Here is a 22,123-nt window from a genome sequence, read left to right as displayed (position 1 = left end):
GTTGGTCCTCGAGGGCCGGCATCCTGGATGTTTTAGTTCTCTTCCTGGTTTAACGCACCTGGATCAAATGATGGCTCATTAGAAGGCCTAAGAAGAACATTGACTTGCTGAAAAGGTTGCTGGTACTTTAGGGAGAGAACTAAAACGTGCAGGATGCGGCCCTTGAGGACCGACTTTGGGCACCCCTGCTTTAAAGTTAGCATCGCAGTGTTAATAACAGCATTAAAAAAACTGTTATTTTTGCAGGCTGTATGGCAAGGTTGCTGTTCCCTACTGTTGCCTTTCAGAAAGGAGGAGGAATCCAGGACGGCTGTGTGATGTATCTGTGGCGAGACTAGGTTAAAATCAAGAATATTGGGCAATTTAAATTTCTAAACCCAATTAAGTTGCTCCACAGCGCCACCCTGGGAATTTCACCCAGAGAATATTACCTCTTTTCTTTAAAGCACACAGGTTCGGTTATGCATGAATTAAAACATCTGAGGCAATTTCAAATACACAAAAAGCTATTTATTAAATTCTTTTAAAACTCTTTTTAAAACCAGTTCTTTACAACAAAAAAACTAAGGAAAAACAGAAAAAAAACTATAGTAGCTGAGGTCACCGGCAGAAGGGGCCACTATAGGGACGGCATCCACCAAACACAGCAAACAAAAAAACCGTAAAAGCACCAGACGCAGTGAGACAACCAAAACTCAGGAATCACGGCACAAAAAAGAGGGAGACACCGTCACCACACCAGCACCGCCACCGGGCCTCAGCAACTGCAAACAACAGAAAAACAGTTAACCAAATACAACAACCTTATACTTAATACAACAAAAGAAAAACAATATCCGCCCAAATAAATAAACAATTATCTAAAGGAACTAAAGGGCTGGAAACTAAATAAAGAAAAAAATAGAAAATCCAAGTTGAAGATTAAGATCCGGTGTGGCTCTGGTCACGCCACAGCAGGAGGCGAGCTCGGCGCGCCGATGCCACACCCCAAACACCGCTTCAATTAAGGCGTGCAGGCGCCACCACAGTCCGAGTTCAACTGATGACGTGCACAATCCGGGATCCAAAAGAGCAGCAATGGTTCGAATATGGGGAAACCTAGGAAAGTTAATCATTTTAGACAGAACTGCAACAAACTGGAGCTTCCAATGAGCATTATTTATTTACCTGTCAATCCAGGCAAAAACGCACACACACACTCGCTGAACGAGGAAGCAGAGGAGAGCAGCACAATAGCGTTTCACCTACAATCATACTTAAATTTAGATTTTCTAACAAAGATCAGCAATAGTGCAGGGAGAGAGGAAACCTACCACCAGGGAATCAAAACAGCATGCACCACACTGGCGATATGTTGCCTTTTCTTCCGCCGGAACCCAAGAGACGCGGGCCACACAGTGGATGATGAGGAAGACACATGTCTGACTGGGCACAGCGGCCGCTTATATACCCCGCCCACTTTACCCAACCGGAGCGTCACACCTGGAAACTATTTGTATAGGAATATGTATATTTCTATACCACTACATTCTACCCCCCCTTCTTGCATCGTCGACCCGACGATGGCTGATTCAAAACCGATGTTATCAGTTCCAAGGTCTAAACAAAGCTGATACAGTTGACAAAGATGCAGAAGCGCCCCTAGGATGAATGTCTCCTGCTGGCCGTGGGAGATGGTTCACATTAGTATGTCGACCAGCAGTTGGACGGTTGGAGCGACGTAGGGCCACTGGGTCAGCACAGCTGACAGATGGACCAGCCAAAGATGTAGAGGGTTCGGTGGGTGCAGCGGGTACAGAAGGTGGTCCAGGTTCCTGAGATGGAATTTGAGGCCGCAACCTACTAGGAGGTAAGGCAGAAGCAACCACTAGGGGTTGCTGTTCACAAACAAACAGATCATAATCAAAGGGGCCATTATCCTCAGTCAGTCCCTTTTCTACGGGAGGCAAGTTATGGGGAGGAGTGTGATCAGGAGGAACAACACCAACCACAGATTTTAACATGGTACGGTGCACCTGTCTTACTTTAGTTTGGTCATCCAGAGGCACAATGGTGTAAACAGAGCCACCCCCCTTTGGTGCCCTCAATACCTTGTACTTCACAGAGCTCCATCGGTCTCTTGTCTTATGAGGCCCCCTAGCAGTAAAGTCACGCAAAAACACAAGTTGCCCTTCCTTTAATGGCAGATGTTTCACCTGGGTATCATGAGCCTGCCTTCGGCGATCTGCAGCATGTTTCAGGTGCTCTCTAGCCCCATCAAAGGCTACCTGCAATCGAGCTTGATGCTCTTGAACCCACTCATGGATAGACCCACCAACTGGACTCTTAACTCTACCCAACAGGAAATCCAGGGGCAATCTAGGTTCCTGACCAAACATTAAAAAAAATGGTGACTCTCCAGTAGATTGGTGTGGAGTTGTATTATAACAATAAAGAACCTGGGGCAAACAGGCATGCCAATCCCTTTTTCGGGACACAGGCAGTGTCCTTAACAGATTGTGCAGCGTCCGATTGAAGCGCTCACATTGGCCATTTCCTTCCGGATGGTAAGGAGTGGTGCGTGATTTTACAATACCATACAAGTTACACAGCTGCTGGATAAGCAAGCTCTCAAAGTTACGACCCTGGTCAGAATGCAACCGAGCAGGAACGCCAAACTTATAAAACCATTCAGACACCAAGACCTTAGCCACAGTGGCCGCTCGCTGATCCCGTGTAGGGACAGCAACAGTATATTTACTAAAAACATCTGTCAAGACCAAAACATTTTCCAAGCCATTCTGGGTGGGCTCTAAGGTGGTATAATCAATGGCCAGAATTTCATTAGGACGTGATGCTAGTAAATGTCCCATGTAGCCATAAGCTTTAGGGTGAACATCCTTTGCCACTTGGCACCTCTCACAAGCCTGGCACCATTGAGCCACATCAGAGGCCATATGAGGCCAGTAACACCGGGACCGCAAGAGCGCCAAAGTTCGCTCCACTCCCTGGTGACCATGTTCTTCATGGACTTGAGTCAGGACATCCTTAATTAGCACACTTGGCAACACCAACTGGAACACAGCATCACCACCATCTGATCTAAATACCTTTCGATAGAGAACGCCATCTCTCTCGACAAACCGGTCCCACTGCCGGAGCAGCACCAAGGCGGATGGGGACAGCTGGGCTCGCTCCTCTCGACTAGGATGCTGTCCTTTCCTCCAAAACACCAACAAGTCCTGCAAAAAAGGATCAGTCTGCTGCAAAGCACAAAGTTCAGCTGTAGTATGCTGTGGCAAAACTGCAACAACTGCTTGGGTTGCCTCAACCTTTTCAAGTCCCAAAGCTTCCTGTAATGCTTTAGGCATAGCTGTACCTGGAAGCATGGCTTTCACATCTGGCGGATCAGGTGGATGCTGACGAGAAAGTGCATCAGCATTCGTATTACACCGCCCTGACCGATACTTGATCTCAAAATCAAAAGAGGCTAGCTGAGCAGCCCACCTCTGTTCAGTGGCAGCCAATTTAGCAGTGGACAAATGGCTGAGAGGGTTGTTATCAGTGTATACAATACATTTGTTCCCCAATAGATACTCTCTAAACTTGTCGGTCATGGCCCACTTGAGGGCCAAGAACTCAAGCTTCATGGAGCTATAATTTGCCATGTTCCGCTCGGTGGGTCTCAAGCCTCGACTAGCATAAGCAATCGGTCTCACCTTGCCTGCCTGCATTTGAGAGAGGACTGCTCCCAGGCCACCATGGCTGGCATCAACCTCCAAGATAAATGGTTGAGTGAAATCTGCATAGGCTAACACTGGTGTTGCTGTTAGCTTAGCCTTCAAGACTTCAAAGCTCTTTTGACATTCATCAGTCCAACATGCAGCAAGTCCATGGTCAGGTTTCTTGCCGGTACCACCACACTGAGCCACCGCTTTATGCAATGGAGCTGCCAATTTTGCAAAACCTTCCACAAAACGACGGTAATAACTGGCAAAGCCAAGGAATGACCGAAGTTCTGAGGCTTTAGTAGGAGTTAGCCAATTGGCTACAACTTCAGTTTTACTAGGATCTGTAGCAACCCCCTCACCAGAGATCACATGTCCTAAATAACGTACCTCTTTTTGAAAGAAGGAACATTTACTGAGCTTTGCTTTAAGCCCCTGTTGTTGAAGTCGGCCCAGCACCACTTTCAAGCGTTCCAGATGTTGATCCACACTTGAAGAGAAGACAACAATGTCATCAAGATACAACAAGACAGACTGGTACTGTTGGTCCCCAAAAATCCGCTGCATTAGCCGTTGGAATGTACTAGGCGCATTACAGAGCCCAAAAGGCATTCGGTTCCATTCAAACAGCCCAAAGGGGGTACAAAAGGCAGTTTTTGGACGGTCCGCCTCCACAACTGGAACCTGATTATATCCGCTAGCAAGATCGAGGGTGGAAAACCAACATGCGCCAGACAAAGCATCCAACGATTCTTCTATTCGTGGAAGGGGGAAAGAATCTTTTCGGGTCTTGCTATTTAGTCTTCTATAGTCAACACACATACGAATACTCCCATCTTTCTTTCTAACTAAGACGATGGGAGATGCATATGGGCTGCTACTTTCTCTAATGATCTGTGAAGCAAGTAACTGATTGATATGGTCCTTCACCACCTCATAATCAGAAGGGGGAATGCGCCGATAGCGTTGTTTAACTGGGACATCATCAATCAGAGGAATGTCATGAGCTATCACATTAGTACAGCCCAGGTCGCCATCGTGAGATGAGAAAACTGTCATATACTGATTGAGCAATGACCTCACCTGACCTTGTCCTTCCACGGACAAGGAGGACAAATCCAAGTCCTCCACCTGCTGTTGCACATTAACTGAAGCCGTCTGGCACACCATCGTAGCTACCTTTGCTGGGACTTCAGTAATTCCTGCAGGGAGACTAACAACATTGACAACATTTAAGGTGCCAACAGCAGTGCGAGGGTATACCACCAGCTCTGTCGTACCAACATTAATAATGGGCACATAAGCTGTACCCTTGACTACCTGAACCAAGGCAGGGGAAGCAAGCAAACCAGAAGGCAATCCGGACTCTAAAGGTTCAAACAAAACAGTAGAGCCTGCATACACATCAGAACATGTGGCAGCCACAATTTTCATGACTCCACCAGGAATCCGACAGCCCTTTTTACCCCTGACCTTAACCCTTCCGGGACCACTCCGAGACTCTCGCGAGTCGGCAAACTGGCACTGCTGCAGTGCCTGCATGACTGACTGAGGGGCCTCAGCAACACCAGACACAGAAGACCAAGCTACACCATGCAGCCCAAACAGTTCTTGATAACACTTCCTGATCACATTCATCCCCAAAACACCTGGGACTTTGGCTGGGACCTCTCCACAAGGGTCCTGCACAACCAAAACACCGCAGTGGGGAATCAATTTGCCACAGAGGTATACATCCAGTTCCAAATAGCCAATATAAGGAATCTTCAGACCATTGGCAGCTCTAAGCTCCAACCAATGACACGACTGGAGGCGCTCCGAACCCCAAGACTCCATATGCTGACGGAAAAAACTTTCAGAAACCGTGGACACCATCGAACCAGTATCCACCAAACATGTGACTGTCACTCCACCCATAACTACATCCGCATGAGGGCAAACTGAAACCAACTTAGAAGCACCCAAACTTCCAATAGTGGCTAGTGAGCCAGTAACATCCCCACCCAAACTGTGGCTCTGCAGTCCGGCGGGAACTAGTTTTCCGCCATGGAAGCAGAACGGGACTGAGCAGCTGAATCTGACTGGCATTGGGTTCGATGGGGGGCACGCACCCCATCACACTCTCGTGCAAAATGACCAGGCTGGTTACACCGCCTACAGATCACTGGGCCAGTAAAGCGTGGCTGGTTAGGACGGCGGAAATTCTGCAACTGAGAAATGCTTGCACTAAGCTGCTGGAGCTGCTCTTGCTGACGCTTTAGCATTTCTCTTATCTGGCTCATTTCCGTTGCTGATGTTAAAGAAGCTACCTGAGGACCACCACGAACCCCATACTGGACACCATAAACTGAGGGAACCGACTGGCTACGACTCCTCCCACTATGAGGTACCCCTTCGCGTTCCCACTGGATTGCTGCAGCCCTAACCTCAAGCAAAGTGCTGTCCGGCCTCATGCGTACCAGCTGCTTCAGCTCACGACGCAGGGAACTGTCTAACACCTGTTCGACAAACTGATCTCTTAGCAACGTCTCAGAATTCAGCATACCAGCAGGTGCACGCTGCTTTACCTTCTCCATAAGGCCCATTAATGTAAGGGAGAACTCCTGAAGACTCTCTCCCTCTAGTTGTCTTCTAGAAAAGAAGGCCTCTTGAAGAGCAACATAGGACTCTGAACAACCATACAATTCCTGTAGGATCTCAAATATTCTAGCAGGGTCCTCTCTCTCTGCACTAGAGCGATACTTTATTTCATTTCTAGCCTCTCCCTCCAGGTGATCGAATAGGAAAAACGCTTGGTCAACCACAGACAGATGTCGTGCTCTCATACACACCTTCGCTTCCTCCATCCACTCACTCAAACCTATACCTGTCCTCCCTCTGAAGATGGGACATTTCCTATCTCTAGGTACAAAAATCAGTCTCTCTGCTACAGGGAGACTAGGCGTAGGAGGGGCATTAGGCAAAGCTGAAGAAGTGGACGGCTGAGCACGTAAGCTAGCCTGTCCTTGTCGCAACTGCTCATTGTCGGCTCGTAAGCTTGCTACCAGCTTTTTAAGTTCCTGAATTTCTTCTTCCATAATCACAAGCTTATTCTATTTCCTGTGATTACCACAGTGCAAAACTACAACCTAAGGTTAACTGTTAACACCTCACCCACCACTTTGAAGATCTGCACGGAACCACTGCTGCTCTGTTGCCGGATTGGCCAATCTACACAAAAAAAGAAAAAAATCCACACACACACAACACAAATATTAAAAACTCAAACAAATACTTGTCTCAGATGTTCATAAAAAGCATATCCTGCTCGCAGCGCCAAAAATGTGGCGAGACTAGGTTAAAATCAAGAATATTGGGCAATTTAAATTTCTAAACCCAATTAAGTTGCTCCACAGCGCCACCCTGGGAATTTCACCCAGAGAATATTACCTCTTTTCTTTAAAGCACACAGGTTCGGTTATGCATGAATTAAAACATCTGAGGCAATTTCAAATACACAAAAAGCTATTTATTAAATTCTTTTAAAACTCTTTTTAAAACCAGTTCTTTACAACAAAAAAACTAAGGAAAAACAGAAAAAAAACTATAGTAGCTGAGGTCACCGGCAGAAGGGGCCACTATAGGGACGGCATCCACCAAACACAGCAAACAAAAAAACCGTAAAAGCACCAGACGCAGTGAGACAACCAAAACTCAGGAATCACGGCACAAAAAAGAGGGAGACACCGTCACCACACCAGCACCGCCACCGGGCCTCAGCAACTGCAAACAACAGAAAAACAGTTAACCAAATACAACAACCTTATACTTAATACAACAAAAGAAAAACAATATCCGCCCAAATAAATAAACAATTATCTAAAGGAACTAAAGGGCTGGAAACTAAATAAAGAAAAAAATAGAAAATCCAAGTTGAAGATTAAGATCCGGTGTGGCTCTGGTCACGCCACAGCAGGAGGCGAGCTCGGCGCGCCGATGCCACACCCCAAACACCGCTTCAATTAAGGCGTGCAGGCGCCACCACAGTCCGAGTTCAACTGATGACGTGCACAATCCGGGATCCAAAAGAGCAGCAATGGTTCGAATATGGGGAAACCTAGGAAAGTTAATCATTTTAGACAGAACTGCAACAAACTGGAGCTTCCAATGAGCATTATTTATTTACCTGTCAATCCAGGCAAAAACGCACACACACACTCGCTGAACGAGGAAGCAGAGGAGAGCAGCACAATAGCGTTTCACCTACAATCATACTTAAATTTAGATTTTCTAACAAAGATCAGCAATAGTGCAGGGAGAGAGGAAACCTACCACCAGGGAATCAAAACAGCATGCACCACACTGGCGATATGTTGCCTTTTCTTCCGCCGGAACCCAAGAGACGCGGGCCACACAGTGGATGATGAGGAAGACACATGTCTGACTGGGCACAGCGGCCGCTTATATACCCCGCCCACTTTACCCAACCGGAGCGTCACACCTGGAAACTATTTGTATAGGAATATGTATATTTCTATACCACTACATATCTACTGAATCCCAGCTGACATGCAAACCTCTGCATGGAGTTTGAATGTCCTTTCAATGCATGTGTGGGTTCTGCGGGTATAAGTGTGTGTGCGACTGTGGCTGTAGTCGTCTTGCGATTGGAAGGTTGTAGGTTCGATTCCAGCTTCCTCCTGCCATATGTCGATGTGCTTCTGGGCAGATCGGTAGGCGCCCCAAATTGCCTACCGATCTGCGTATCGGTGTATAAATGTGTGTGCGTGGGCGATGGGTGAATATGACTGTAGTGTAAAAGCGCTTTGAGTGGTTAAAATGACTAGAAAAGTTCAGTCCATTTACCATTTATTCATATCTGTTTGTCCCATATGACAGCGAGAGAGACAGCAACAGGACATTTGTACCTACAAAATTGATGAGAATACTGAAACTAGTGTAGTGCAAAAGCTAGGAGTTACCATTTGGTACTGGATTGTCAAAAATCTCATGTATTATGTCTGGACTAATAAGTAAGAGGGAGTTATTATCCTTCAAAGAAAACAGACATGTCTGGTTAAAATCTCTCAAAACCTTGAGGGAGAATACTTTATTGTTTGATAGAAATTTGAACCTTTGGGCCATAATCACAAGTAGTTTACTTTTGGCACAAAATCAGCATCAAACATCACCAAAACAACACTATACCAGCAGTGAAAGCTAGTGGTGAAATCATAATGCTCTAGGATAACTTTAACTCTTCTTTAGCAGGCACATGCAGAGGGAGGGCGGAGGGGGCTTGAGCCCCAGCCCCTTTCTTGATGCCCCAAGGGCCCCTTTTTGAGTATAAAGAAATGGTACTCATAGTAGCGCCTGCAGCTGTACTCACTGTGCGTACCTTCAGATTTTCCTTTAAGTAAAAAAAAAAAATATATATATATATATATATATATATATATATATATATATATACATATATACAGTATATATATGGGATTTCTTATTGTATAATTATCTTTACTATTAACAAAATTGTGGGGGAAAAAAATAATTTGTGTCCAAACATTTTGTTCGCAGCCCACATCTATATGAGTTTGTGAGAGTTCGCAAATCCTAAGATTAAATATTATTGGTCAGTTTACTTTTGTTCATTTGGCAGCTTGGCGCTCTTTCTGTAAGCTTAAAATGAATGAGCAGAGTTTGAACCCTCCCGTAGTTCTAAGAGTGGTCGAGTGGACCCACATGAGCTGTTTAACTGTCTGTACAGCAAGATCTGGCCCACAGACTTCTTATAATGCTCATGCAACCATGATTTTGCACTACACTGAGGATGCCACACCCCAACCCCCCCACCCCAAACAATGTGTTCCTTCTATTCTTGTGCTCTACCTGGTAATGGGAACGTGAAAATTATGCTTTCAGGAGAGTGCATGCATCTCTCATGCTTAACAGCTGTAATTTATATGTGATTCAAAACATTTTTTTTTTTTTTACAAATAAAACAATGAAAATGCACTGTGTTAAAGTATTCACCCCTCCTCCCCTTGAGTCAATACTTTGTGGAACTATTTTTTGCTGCAATTCCAGCAGATATTCTTTAGGGTTTGTCTCTACCAGCTTTGCACATCTAGTGACTGAAATGTTTGTCCATTCTTCTTTGTAAAGCAGTTCAAGCTCAGTCAGATTAGATGCAGAGTGTTTGTGAACAGCAGTTTTCAAATGTTGCCACAGATTCTCGATTGGGTTTTGGTTTGGATTTTGACTGGGCCGTTATATCGTTTTTATTAAACTATTCTGTTGTAGCCTTGGCTTTATGTTTAGGGTTGCTGTCCTGCAGGAACCTCCACCCCAGTCTCAAGTCTTTTGCAGGTTTTCTCCAACTTTGCTCTTTATTTCACCCATCTTCCCATGACTTCTGTCAAACTGCAAACTGGACTTCATATGATTTTCTTTTGACAATGGCTTTCTTCTTGCCACTCTTCCATAAAGACCACATTTGTGCCATGCATGACTAATAGTTGTCCCGTGGACAAACTCCCCCTCCTGACATTACATTACACACTGCTGGACTCTACTTGGTCATTAGCAGACATCAAGTAACTTCTGAAGGCATTTGGTTGCACTCAGAGAAAAGAGGGCTGAATACTTTAGCACATTACACTTTTCAGATTTTTATTTGTAAACATTGTTTTGAATCATACTTCACAATTGTATACCACTTTCACATTAAATTCCAATGAAATATATTTGTTTGTGCTTGTAATGTGACAAACCATGGAAAAGTTCAGTGGCTATAAATACTTTTATCTCCCAACTCTGCTTGTGAGGATGTGTCCAACAGAAAACTCAGTGCAGCTACAACTGGAAAAAATGGCTAAAAGGTATCAAATTTTGACCAAGTGTATTTTGTATATGCCTGTATTTGCTTGTGTGAACATTTATCACTTCAACATGACTGACACTTCATATAGGTATCCAGTGGTTTAAATGTAATTGAAAGTTTATTTCAAGAAGCTTGGCTTCATACAAAATGTAGAAACAACTTAAGAATTTAAGTTTAGTCAGTAGACATGAAATTTGGAAAAACAAATTTTACACTAAATTCCCACACCCAACAGGAGGTTTGCAGTAAAGGGATGAAGTGCCAAAAATGTTAAAAAGGGGGTAATTTATTGTTATCACTCAATTAATTGTTTTTTCAGTGTGAGAGCAGGATTTTGTGTTTTCGCAGTCAATAGATGTTTAAGTACCAGAAGGATAATAGCAGGACTTTAATAACATTGGGGAAAGCAGCATTCAATTATAACAGCAGGTATTATTTTGATGCAGCTACAAAGCAAAGTTTGATGCCACAAAGGTTTTGAAATGTGACAGCAAAGGTTTAAAGGCACAAAATCAGAGCATGAAAACAATGAATTCTGCTCCGTAACTGAAAATGTCTGTTTAAATAGACATTAGATTACACCCAAATAATTAGTGACTTAAGTATTAATAAGCATTGTTAAACCCCATCGTACAAAATCTAAAAATGATAGAAACAAGCACAGTGTTTCTAAAAACACCAGATTTCCTCCATGCACATACAGTACGCTGTTAGAACATGCAAACATTTGGTGTTTTTTTACTTTATTTATTTTTGTAAAAACCAAATGAACACCCCAAAGATATGCACAACCCAGAAGTTTGGATCTAATGGGTGATCATCTTAGACAGAGGTACATATCCTTTGATGCAATACAGACCTCAGAAAGTTCAGCAAATAACTGTTTCAGCAGAACAATATGAAAATAGCTGAGACATAAAACATATTGGTTTTAAAAAACATTGTTATATTTTCCAAAGAGAATAACACATCTCCTCCCATAAGGGATTTTCATTTGACATTAACGTGGGTAAATATTGTGCATGCAAATACATGTATAAAGTTGCTATAGTCCCAAATAATTGGTTTCTTGTTTACACTTTGTTCCTCAATACGTTTCAAGTCTTCTTGTTTGCATGTTTTTTGTTTTTTAAATCATTTGGTCACAATCATGCTGAAGCCTGAATCAGTAGCTACAGAATGGACTGGGTGGAGAACTGGGGAGGTTTTGTTGCATAGCCCTACTTTTCTTGGCCTTTTTCCTCCCTTCTTTTCCTTGTAGACCACCAAAGACACAGGCTTTCAGAGAACCTACAATCCATTCAGTCTGTTGTTGCAGATTCCTTCCATCTTGCACAGCCATAATGGGAAGCAAATAAACCTGCCAATAATTTGCAAGATCCTTTGTCAGTCGAGATGCACAAAACAATTATTCTTTGAGTGCAGAGCAGCCTTCATATGATGTCCTGGTCAGTTCAAATTACAGCTCTTAGCTTCAGTTCACAGGCCTCACATGAACACTTGAAGACAACACTTGAAACACGGATCCACCAGTGGGCTCTCTGTGACATCATCGGTGGCGTTCTACATGTCCTTTCACATTTATTATGACCCTTCATGGATCACAACTTATCTGCTACTTCTACAGTGGGTTGCATCATTTCACAATGGATTTTCCACATTAGCACAGCATATCTTTCTGACAAGTTCCATCAAAGCTGTTGCTGCTTTAATTTTGTTCACATATTAGCTGTGTCCAAATTCTATAATCCATATTGATAAGTTGGAGCAGCTTTGCTAAAAAGGAAAGGTAGCTAAGCAGCCTGGTCCACATTTAAAGAAAATATATGATATGGACTTAAATAATTTCTATTCGTTATTTGATCTTTGAAGTTGGTAAAAGTGATGAAATGTTTTACTTAGTTCTTCTTTTGTGGGCCACTTTTATACAAGCCAACATGAAAATAACATGCTGATAGTATAGGCAATAAACTTTCACCATTTATAATGGTGAAAGTCAAACTGAAATAAAAGCCCAATTATATTCATTTTAATCTAAATTATTCAGAAAAAGGGAAGTGATTCCATTGCATTCATCCTCTTCATCTTTATTATTATTTTTCTTTTTATCTTTCTCTGTAGCTAAATTATTCAACTATTAAGACTCAACTGTAACTGGCGTCACACATAAGCATGCATCATATTGAGTGGTAATTTGAACACAGCTAATAGTGCCATTGTATTCTACTGTAATAAATCGGCAATGAAAGCAGTGGCTGCAAGTGTCTTGGCATGATATTATCACATTCATTGTTTTTTTGCTAGTTGCCTCCAAAGGCAACAGAGTAAATGAGTGAAGTTCCACATACAAAAAAGATATGCAAGAATCTGTGCTTAGCAGTTTACACACTTCAACACACACTAACAGAGCAAGCCACGTTCATTCTTTATGCTCGGAGCCCTCGCTCAGACATGCTTTCTGCTGTCCAGTCAGACATCAGGTGACCCCCACATGGGTTTATATTGTGAACAAGACAGGAGCTTCCTGGGGGCATACTCTGACATCTTTATCAAAAATACAGGTGTTTGACCAGAGCTACACTCTAAACATGCACACTATTTTACTCACATCAGAGTCCATGGTTTTATGAGGAATTAAATGCTCACAATATTGTTAATGTAAATTTTTTTAAAAAAGAGGAAAACACATTTTTAAGGTCATTTGTCAATTCATGATTTTCAAGCGTACTGTAGGTATAAATGTTGCTTGCAGATAAGGCTTTCTGTGCAACATGTTTTCCTGCAGAGCTCCATACAAAATAAATCAACTGTCTATTCTGGTGTGGATGCATTACAAAAAAGTTGATGTTGCATTATTTTCTACGTTATATAAATCTAAAAGGATAGGCACTTTGTCTTAAAACATTCCAAACGAAAGAAAATCTGTAAGAAATAGACCTGAAACAATGGCAAACTGTAAACAGTTCACTTAAAACACACCAGTGTTATTACATGTTATTCAACAAATGGATACAACAGAAGAAAATCATTCACAATGAACTTCTTATAGAAAACACACTAGTCGGCTAACCATGCATTGTTTTGTAAAGGCTGTAAGAAAGAAGTATTTGAGAAAAACAGAAGTGCTGACTGTCAGCCAGCAGTCATCTGTTCAACTGGGAATGTTGCAAAAGATCAGATGTCATTGTGGAATGGTGGAGTTGTAGACTAAAGAGTGACAGTTTGTTTTCTCAGTGTTGTATAGTCTGAGGTTCTCTACACTGATCCTCTGATCTGCTATTCTGTTTTCTTCCCCTGACTTACAGCACTAGTTATTCTGTTGAAACCACCATACTTTCGCTGCAGCTAACTCAAAGTGGGTGGTGATGGTTGTGCTGTTGGCTGTGAAAGAAACCTGGAAGAGGAAACGTTGACCAATGAATCATTTTAAACACAGTTGTCAGGCTCACATTATTGGTCCAAAGCTGCTTTAAGCACTGAATGTCCGTTGTTGGGAAAGTAACAGTGATCTCCTGCTGGATATTATGATGGTATCTGTAGACCAGCATGCAATGCTGATCTTCAAGTACCTGAAACAACACTTTCTAGTAATTCCAATTGTCTACAATATTTCATCAAAGGCTGCACTTCGGTGTAAAAAAGAAGCTAAAGAAGGGCATAACTGTTGAAGAATTGTTCTGCTTCCTTCAGTTTATAGTAAGGAACAACCAAACTTGGAATTTATTGTTATATGTTGCATTAGTTTGTAGCTATTCTCCCAGATCTCTTTTGAAGGTTTTTTTTTCAATAACATTTTGTTCCTTGATCTGCAATTGTCACAGCAACACAGCAAGAATCCCAAAGCACTCCCATAGATGGCCCACAAATCAACAAGGGTGATACATAAACCGAGATTCACAGAGAAACTGACTTTAAGCATAATTTAACATATCTGTTTGATCCTGTAGGTGTCTGTACAGTTAACAACTCAAACTCAATCTTTTCTAATGAGTAAACACATAATTTTAGTTGCTATTAGGTCACATGTGGTCATGCATTTAAAAATGAAAAAAGGTATTTAAGCTGAATTTTCTATGACATTTTTGAGACTTGTCTGAGGTTCATTTTGGCAATGAAAGAGTGGGAGAGAGAAGGAGATTCAGTAGATAACAGGAAGGCTAGACAGAGTTTAACACCAGAAGAATATCAATATTAAAATATCAACTCAAGAATAATTTTGTTTTTGTTTTAAAATGGTAACATCCTGTTTTAAAGTTACTGCTTTATCACATGAGTGTAGTGACATCACTGCTGCTCTTAGTATAAATAATTAATAACCACTCATAGCAGGAAGATGAAAAGAAATTATTTTCAGTGTTCCAGTCTTATGCAGAAATTGGAATAAGCTAAAATCTGTGTCGGCAGGTCAAGGATTTTCAAGAGAAGATGATTTTAAATCAGACATAAAATTCAGATTTTTGAATCTCTAAGCATGATCTTCTCTGTGAATTCCCTAACAGCTCTAATGCGACACAGCTGAAGCATTTCCACTGTCTGCTGGTTAAGAGTTTCTAATATACATGGTTGAAATAATCTAAAAATGTCCACGCTAAACAAAAAATGTGTCCTGTCAAATAAATTAGGCTCTATTGATTAATTTTTCCTCTTTAGCTGACTAAATATCTTTACACACTGATTCAAAAGAGGTTGAAATCGTACTGTGAAAAATAAAATGAAAGCTCCCCTTTAAGATGTTACAACAGAGAGAGTTTTGCTACTAATGTCCAAACAAGGCCAACAGTACATGAAACACTAAATGATACATTAGTTAGCAGAAATCCAGATTCCATGTTTCCCACAGCAGTGGAAGGAAAAGAAATTATAGATATAGTAAATAAATGTAAACATAAAAGGTCAACTGACTGTGATGGTATTGACATGGTAATAATAAAGAAGGTGATTGTGGAAATTATCCAGCCGCTAACGTATACTGTATCTGTAATCTGTCAATTCAAACTGATATATTTCCACAAAAAATTAACATTGCAAAAGTTATCCCACTTTATAAATCTGGGAACAGACATCATTTCACAAATTACAGGCCTGTTTCTTTACTTCCACAATTCTCCCAAAGTTTGGAAAAAATATTTTTTGCCAGATTAGATAGATTTATTAATAAACACCAACTATTTGCTGAGTCAGTATGAATTTAGGTCACAAAGATCCATAGTGATGGCAGTTTGTTAATTAACAGAAGAGGCTACCAGTTCATTAGATAAAAAGAAACCTGTTGTTGGAATATTTATTGACTTAAAAAAAGTATCTGATGCAATTGATCATAAAATACTCATCAAGAAACTCGAGCTCTATGGTCTAAGAGGAGTAGTTTTGCACTGAATAAAAGTTATCTCAGCAACAGGCAACAATTTGTGCAAATGGGTGATTTCTAGTCCTAATGCTTGGACATTGTTTGTGGTATTCCCCAGGGCTCAGTATTGGGACCAAAGTTGTTTATTTTATACATAAATGACATACTGTATGTAAGGTTTCCAAGATACTTAATTTTGTTTTATTTACAGACGATGCAAAATTTTTTTGTACAGGTGAAAATTTACAGCAGCCTTTGATTGAAATTAATTTAGAGCTATGTAAATTGAAAAAGTGGTTTGATATTAATAAATTATCACTAAATTTAGATAAAACCAAGTTTATGTTATTCGGGAATTGTGAAGCGGATAGCAATTTACAAATAATAATTGATAATGCGAATATGGAAAGAATTACTGAAATTTGTTTTTTAGGAGTATTGACTCATAATAAGATCTGCAGTATTGCAGTTCTCTATAATGCTAAAAAATTTCTAAACTCCCCTGCCATTCATATTTTCTACTGTTCACTTATTTTGCCCTATCTAAGTTACTGTGTGGAAGTTTGGGGCAACACCTACAAAACTTCACTTCAACCATTATGCACATTACAGAAAAGAGCCATTCGAATAGTTCACAAGGTTGATTTCTGTCATACCAGCAATTTATTTATAAATTCTTACTCTTTAAACTCCCAGATCTGGAAGAGTTTCAAACTGCCAGTTTATGTACAAAGCTAGAGACAAACTATTACCAGAAAATAATCAAAAATTATTTACTGTTAGAGTGGGGGGATATGACTATAGAGAAAACCTCAACTTCAGAACTTTAACTGTTTGAACAACAATGAAAAGAATGTGCATCTCAGTCATTGGTGTGAAGATTTGGAATGAACTCACCAAAGAGTTGAAGCAAAGTCCAAGCATGAGGTATTTTAAGAAAAGCCTCAAAGTGGTTATTATAAATGGATGAACAGGGGTGATGAATTTGGCTGGGAATTACAACACTGTGGATGACTTGGGCAATTGGGTGTAGGGGTGTGTAGGCGTGTGTAAATGTGTGTGTTTGTGTATATAGTTATACATTACATATGTACTGTATATTTACAGGTAGATGTGTATGTGTATATATGCATATATGAGCGTGTGTATTATTTTCATTTGGTTCAGAAACTATTTTTATTTAGAAGAGATATGAGAAATGGGAAGATTATTTATGTTATGAATTACTGAATGGAAACAGAGTATGATTATATAAGTTAAATTTCATCATGCTCCTTTTCAGGCTCACAGTCAAGTGGAGTATTTATATGTATTTGAGCATGTATATTTGGTAATAAGGTGTTATATTTACACTTCTAAATATGAAAGTCTTGCTTTATTATGTCTTGTTGATGAAATGTCTGTCTGAAAAAAAGAAATTGTCAAAATAACACGCTGGTATTTTGTGGTTAGCATACTAAAAATGTCTGTTCAGAGACATCCTTCACAGAATTTCAAGAGTTCACTTTGCATGAATACTTGGGAACAGTGCAAGCTCCATAACTAAACAGAACCAAGTGGACTCATCACCAACATGGAGAATTAGATGCTATTTGAACCTGTTAAATCGTCATTGAAAAGGGGGAATCTGTTATAATTGCTGACTTATGGAAGGACAAGTTAGTGCAGCTTTAAGTTTTAATAAAAGAACTATTGGTCAAAAAGTTAGCTGCACACACACACCACAACTCATTTTCTCCACAATAGCAAAAGGCATTATGTGTAGCACAACGGCCACCATGAGAAAAAACCCATGTCCCGCACTGAACGCTACGTTTAAATAAGACAAAATAAAGGCTGAATTTGAATATACAGCTGGTCTGCATAAGTCTTATCTAAAACTGTAAGACTCTTATCTCGTCAAGTTGTAGGGTATTATTACTAGAACATAGAAAATGATTCTCCCATTTCAATTATTCTTTCAAGCTCAATATGGTGGTTTCGACAAAACACTGAGGTAAAAAACACCCTAACAACTGCCAGATAAACGTGTCTCCTATTGGAAAGGAAATGTCTTTTCTCTTTCGTTTTAGAATGCCATGTGAAACATCACCTTAACTTTCTGAGCTAGAATACAATATTAAACACAAAAATACCATGTAAACTAAAGCCTTCAGAAAAGCTGATAAAACCCATAATAATGCCTCAAAATGCATTAAAAAGGTTGGTTTAAAGCCATGGTAGCACCATTCATTCCCATCTACCTTCTGTACCTCAGTGCCCTGTATCCAGTGCCTGGGCTGGTGCTGCCCCCTAAACTTAAGTGGTACCCATTGGGCACACTCGGGTCTACACCAAAAGTTGGATGTAGGGCTCCCATCCTTCGAGGCAGTGTGGTCCGGGGTGACTGTTCAGCACTAGGGGTAGGGGACAGTGATGCCACATCCTGGAAGACATCCAGCTGGTTCTGGAAGCTGCTGTAAGGACTGCCCAGGGCCTCACCATGGCCCTGGCCCAGAAAGGGCTCTGAGCTGATACGAGTGACAGGGCAGGGGAAGTAGTAGGAACCACTATGACGGAGGGTGTTGTGTTCCGACAGGCCACGGCTTAGTCGGCCAGGACTCTGAGAAGCCTGACTAGACACAAAGTGCACTTGAGAAGGGTATGCAGTCTTATATCCCACCCCAGGTCGTGGGGTGTGTGGGACCTGTGGGAGCTGCCGGCGTCCACGGCTTGGTGTGCTTGAACCGGATCTTGATGCATCTTGGCTGCCTTTAACCAAACCACTGCCCTAGGTGAAAATTGAACAAGCAATTTGAAATGACAGAACAATGAGAAAATGATGTATGAAAAGAAAAAGTATTGACAAGAAGACAAGGACAGGGTCAGAAAGAAACATACATTAAGAGGTGAGAGATACAAACAACGATAGGAAGCAAAGTTGAACAGAAAATACAAAGATACAAAAAAAAGAACAAACACCAATGATATGGGAATGAGACAAAAATTCAAAAAAAGGATGAAAAGAGAAAGTGGGGAAAAAAGTGAAAGCGAATGAGAGGCCATACTAAAGAAAGACAGAGTAGAAAATGTCTTCAGACAATAACACCTTTCAGATCAGATATCCTATCCAAAATCTACACACGTTCTATTATATGCCTTACAAGCAGCTGAAGATCAGACATTCCATGCTGGGACCTTTTTGCTCACTGCGGAGCAGAAAGAGCTACAGGCCGATCTTCCAATTTTGTGCCACACACCTTTCTGTGATCCCAGTTGCACACTCAGGAAGCACACATGGCCTGCTACTGTATCTTAAGGGACATACTGTATTTGTGGGTGCATGCTTAAGAGAAAATCTGATCTGAAAGGGGCTAATGTTTGTATTAAAAAAAAATCTATGATTAGTTGTAACAATTGACTTTATTTGAGAAATATTTGTCTTAAATGTAAAAACAATACCTTTAAACCTTAGAAATGACAGCGGTAGTGTTTTTTATGCGAGTATATGAGCAATATTTTGAATTATTAATGAAACTACCAATCATAATCTCCGACAAACAATTAGTACATTCTACAGAGATAATCAATGAATTCTAATGTTTATGTTACAAATGTGTCCAAATAAAATAGGAAAGTGCTTCTCCATCATCCGTTCTGTTCCAGTCAGCTGCAGCCTCCTACCTGCTTTTTGCTGGTTTCCTGCTCCTCTCGGTAGGAGCAGGCGGCAGTAGCAGATATGGGACAGCAGCGTTCCCGGCTGCAGTAGCGGTCACAGGAGTAGTAGCGTTGCTTGTCTGCTGAGGAGTGATGGTGTTTCCTTTCATGGGAGCGCCCACGTTTATGGGCTCGCTCTCTGGAGGCAGCAGGTTCAGTTGCCGGCTGTTCTGGTCCACCTTAAATGGGAAGAATATTCTTATTTATTGTAGTGATTTATTTGATTACGACAGTGCACATTAACCAATACTACAACAATTTATAGCAGTGTAAATATGAAGGAATTAGCACAATAGCTAAATTTCATCCTTTGTCCTAAGACAAGTAAGGACAAAAAACCAAACACCTCAATATACAATTCAGAGAACAAACACAGCATAGGCCCCCTGTCTACTTTTGAGACCATGACCTAAAACTTGTCTTTTTGATAAAGACTAGAGTTAATAGCTTAAGGTATCCTGAGCTATCTCTGTAGTTGTGCTGTCATAGGTTTAGGCTGCTCTCACTCTGCGTTTCTCTCCCTGTATGCACTATTTTTACTTACTGTTGTCATAAGTTTTATGTTCCCTCTCTGTTTTTCTTTTTCAGGATTACACACCTGATCCAGAGAGTCTGTGTTTAGCTATGTGCCTTTCATTGACAAAGCTACTGCAGAAACTATCACTGCTAATCATTTCTCTTTCCCAGTGAAAGTAGTCCTGGACCAGTCCTGCCATGTTTGTGTTAGAATAGGCCTTGAGATTTAATCAGATGAGAATAGGAGTAACATAAATGCACTGAACTGATTTTTTTTTTTTAATTCATTACCTTTAAGATTTCAATAGTTTTAGATTTTAGTACTAATCAGTAGTTTTCATGGCATTATTTTTGTTGAAGTCTTTTTCTGATAGAAAAATAAAATATCAAAGAAAAGTCTAAAAGTAGGGGGATACCGTTTTGCACTTGACACAATGGGTCAATCCACTGTTTCACAAAGTGATCTTCTTTAGAAACACAACTTTCTGTAGTGTTTGCTGACTGACCAGCTGAGTTGGGAGGTTGGCCCCCAAGAGGGGTATCCAAAGACCCTTGTCTCTTGTCTTTGTCCCGGTCTCTGCGGTGGTGGCAGTGATGGTGGTGGTGATGGTGATGTGTTCTCTCCTGACGAGGTTTCTCCAGGGTGTAGTCCCTAAGGTTAACCTCCTGGGGCCGCTGTGGAGCTACAGTGGTAACAGACCGTCTCATAGAGCTAGCATCACGACCAGACTGAAGGAGCAAAGAAAGAAAAGGATGAGAATCACATCCTACACAAGTTATTTCTGTGGCACTACATATTTCATTACATCATTACATTTCCAACTCCTGCTCCCACTATTTTGCATTTTCTGATGATCAGCATATATTCTGCATATTCCTGACGGCAGACATGCTAAATATTTGTGCCTGCTTTGTAGATCAGCTTTGTGATTGCTCTCAAGTTTGCACCAGTTTTCATACAATCAAACCTTTTTAAGGATCAGTGATGTACTCAAAGTATTAACTTAGTGATTATGGCTTACAGCTAATGCCATCCTAAAAATTAGTTCATGAGAAAATTAAAGGTTTTTACAATACAAAACAGAATAAATAAGTAAACATCGTGTCAACATACTACATGAATGTCATCTGTAGACCAATATTTCTGGAATAAAAGAACTTGTATTATTTTTATGTAGTATTCAAGTTATCACAGAAATTAGTTTTGTCAAATTCTGGACTTTTAGTAACTGGAACCCATAATCATCAACATTAAACTACTTAAAATATTTCTCTTTGTATCTAATTCATTTATATAACAAATTTACTAACACTCTGTGAACACAGCTATCAAAGCTGTGTAAACTGAAACATGTAACTAACCATAACAGACAATAACTGAGATGTATAAGACAGACATCTTATCTTCACCTCTAAGATGAACTTCAGAAAACAAAGTCAGGTGTTCGCCTACAATGGGCATCCTGCACATTTCCTGCTAAATAAAATGGACCTTAGCATGTGCTGGTAGTAAAAGGTGATAAAACTCCACAATAAGAATGTTTTATGAGATAAAGGACAGACTAACACTGTCAGTGCAGAGCAAAATGTTAGATAACAGTAGAGGTCATAGAAGAGGTCATAACAGGATTTGAACAAGTTGAGCACAAATTAAAAAAATAAAAAATAAAGATGGGACATTGTAAATGATTGCTGTGGGGACCCATGACTCTGGCTGCAGTCTAGAGTTCCTATCACACTCTAGCAGGCTGCTTACAAAAGGCCAACTTTAATTGAATTGGCTGAAGGATTTCCTGGCCTTCTTTCCAAAAGGTGAGAAAACGAAGACAGCAGGTCAGCATGCTCTGATATCTTCCATCCTTTCATTAATCCTTCACAGAAGATTTTTCTCTCTCCGTAACCCAATTACCATTCAGTGAATGTTGAGTCCAGATCCATTTAGACCAACGTCTCAGTAGGCAGCAGGAGGAAAGTATCACTGAACCAATGGCTGGC

General features: G+C 40.8%; 2 protein-coding genes and 1 long non-coding RNA gene across 22 annotated transcripts in view; all 3 read right to left on the bottom strand.

Moving 5' to 3' along the window:
* Positions 1 to 328: 328 nt before the first annotated feature.
* LOC116729403 (uncharacterized) lies at positions 329 to 2,319 on the bottom strand. The gene is made up of 3 exons (XR_004341145.1): positions 1,314 to 2,319; positions 1,168 to 1,244; positions 329 to 1,098 (listed from the first exon to the last, which is right to left on the bottom strand). It is a non-coding gene; the product is annotated as an uncharacterized LOC116729403 (long non-coding RNA).
* A 2,643-nt stretch (positions 2,320 to 4,962) lies between these two features.
* Positions 4,963 to 8,238, bottom strand: LOC116729393 (uncharacterized). 3 transcript variants are annotated; one of them, XM_032577894.1, is made up of 3 exons: positions 8,019 to 8,238; positions 7,873 to 7,949; positions 4,963 to 7,803 (listed from the first exon to the last, which is right to left on the bottom strand). In XM_032577894.1, exon 3 carries the CDS (start codon positions 6,782 to 6,784, stop codon positions 5,741 to 5,743), a length of 1,044 nt encoding a protein of 347 aa, XP_032433785.1. In that variant the 5' UTR covers positions 6,785 to 7,803; positions 7,873 to 7,949; positions 8,019 to 8,238; the 3' UTR covers positions 4,963 to 5,740. The 3 variants fall into 3 exon arrangements, with proteins under 3 accessions (XP_032433785.1, XP_032433786.1, XP_032433787.1); XM_032577895.1 differs by having other exon boundaries at positions 4,963 to 7,469; XM_032577896.1 differs by lacking the exon at positions 7,873 to 7,949 and having other exon boundaries at positions 4,963 to 7,469.
* Positions 8,239 to 10,660: 2,422 nt separating this feature from the next.
* The window catches only part of cacna1ba (calcium channel, voltage-dependent, N type, alpha 1B subunit, a), an 88,780-nt gene continuing 77,317 nt past the window's right edge, over positions 10,661 to 22,123 (bottom strand). For 17 of the 18 annotated variants that reach the window (XM_032579775.1, XM_032579774.1, XM_032579787.1 and 14 more), the window contains 3 exons: positions 20,635 to 20,857; positions 19,580 to 19,791; positions 10,661 to 18,686 (listed from right to left, as the gene is read on the bottom strand). In XM_032579775.1, coding sequence (XP_032435666.1) covers positions 18,156 to 18,686; positions 19,580 to 19,791; positions 20,635 to 20,857 — 966 coding nt within the window. In that variant the 3' untranslated portion in view covers positions 10,661 to 18,155. The remainder of the gene's footprint in view (positions 18,687 to 19,579; positions 19,792 to 20,634; positions 20,858 to 22,123) is intronic. The other variant, XM_032579788.1, reaches the window with a different exon arrangement.

Source organism: Xiphophorus hellerii, chromosome 12 (assembly GCF_003331165.1).
Source record: "Xiphophorus hellerii strain 12219 chromosome 12, Xiphophorus_hellerii-4.1, whole genome shotgun sequence".
Classification (NCBI taxonomy): Eukaryota; Metazoa; Chordata; class Actinopteri; order Cyprinodontiformes; family Poeciliidae; genus Xiphophorus; species Xiphophorus hellerii.
The sequence above is the reverse complement of the archived record's forward strand: the minus strand, read 5'-3'. Positions and strand labels throughout refer to the sequence as shown.

Excerpts from the sequence above, each read along its gene's own strand:
- LOC116729393 (XM_032577894.1), bottom strand. The coding sequence starts at position 6,784 with ATGGAAGAAGAAATTCAGGAACTTAAAAAGCTGGTAGCAAGCTTACGA.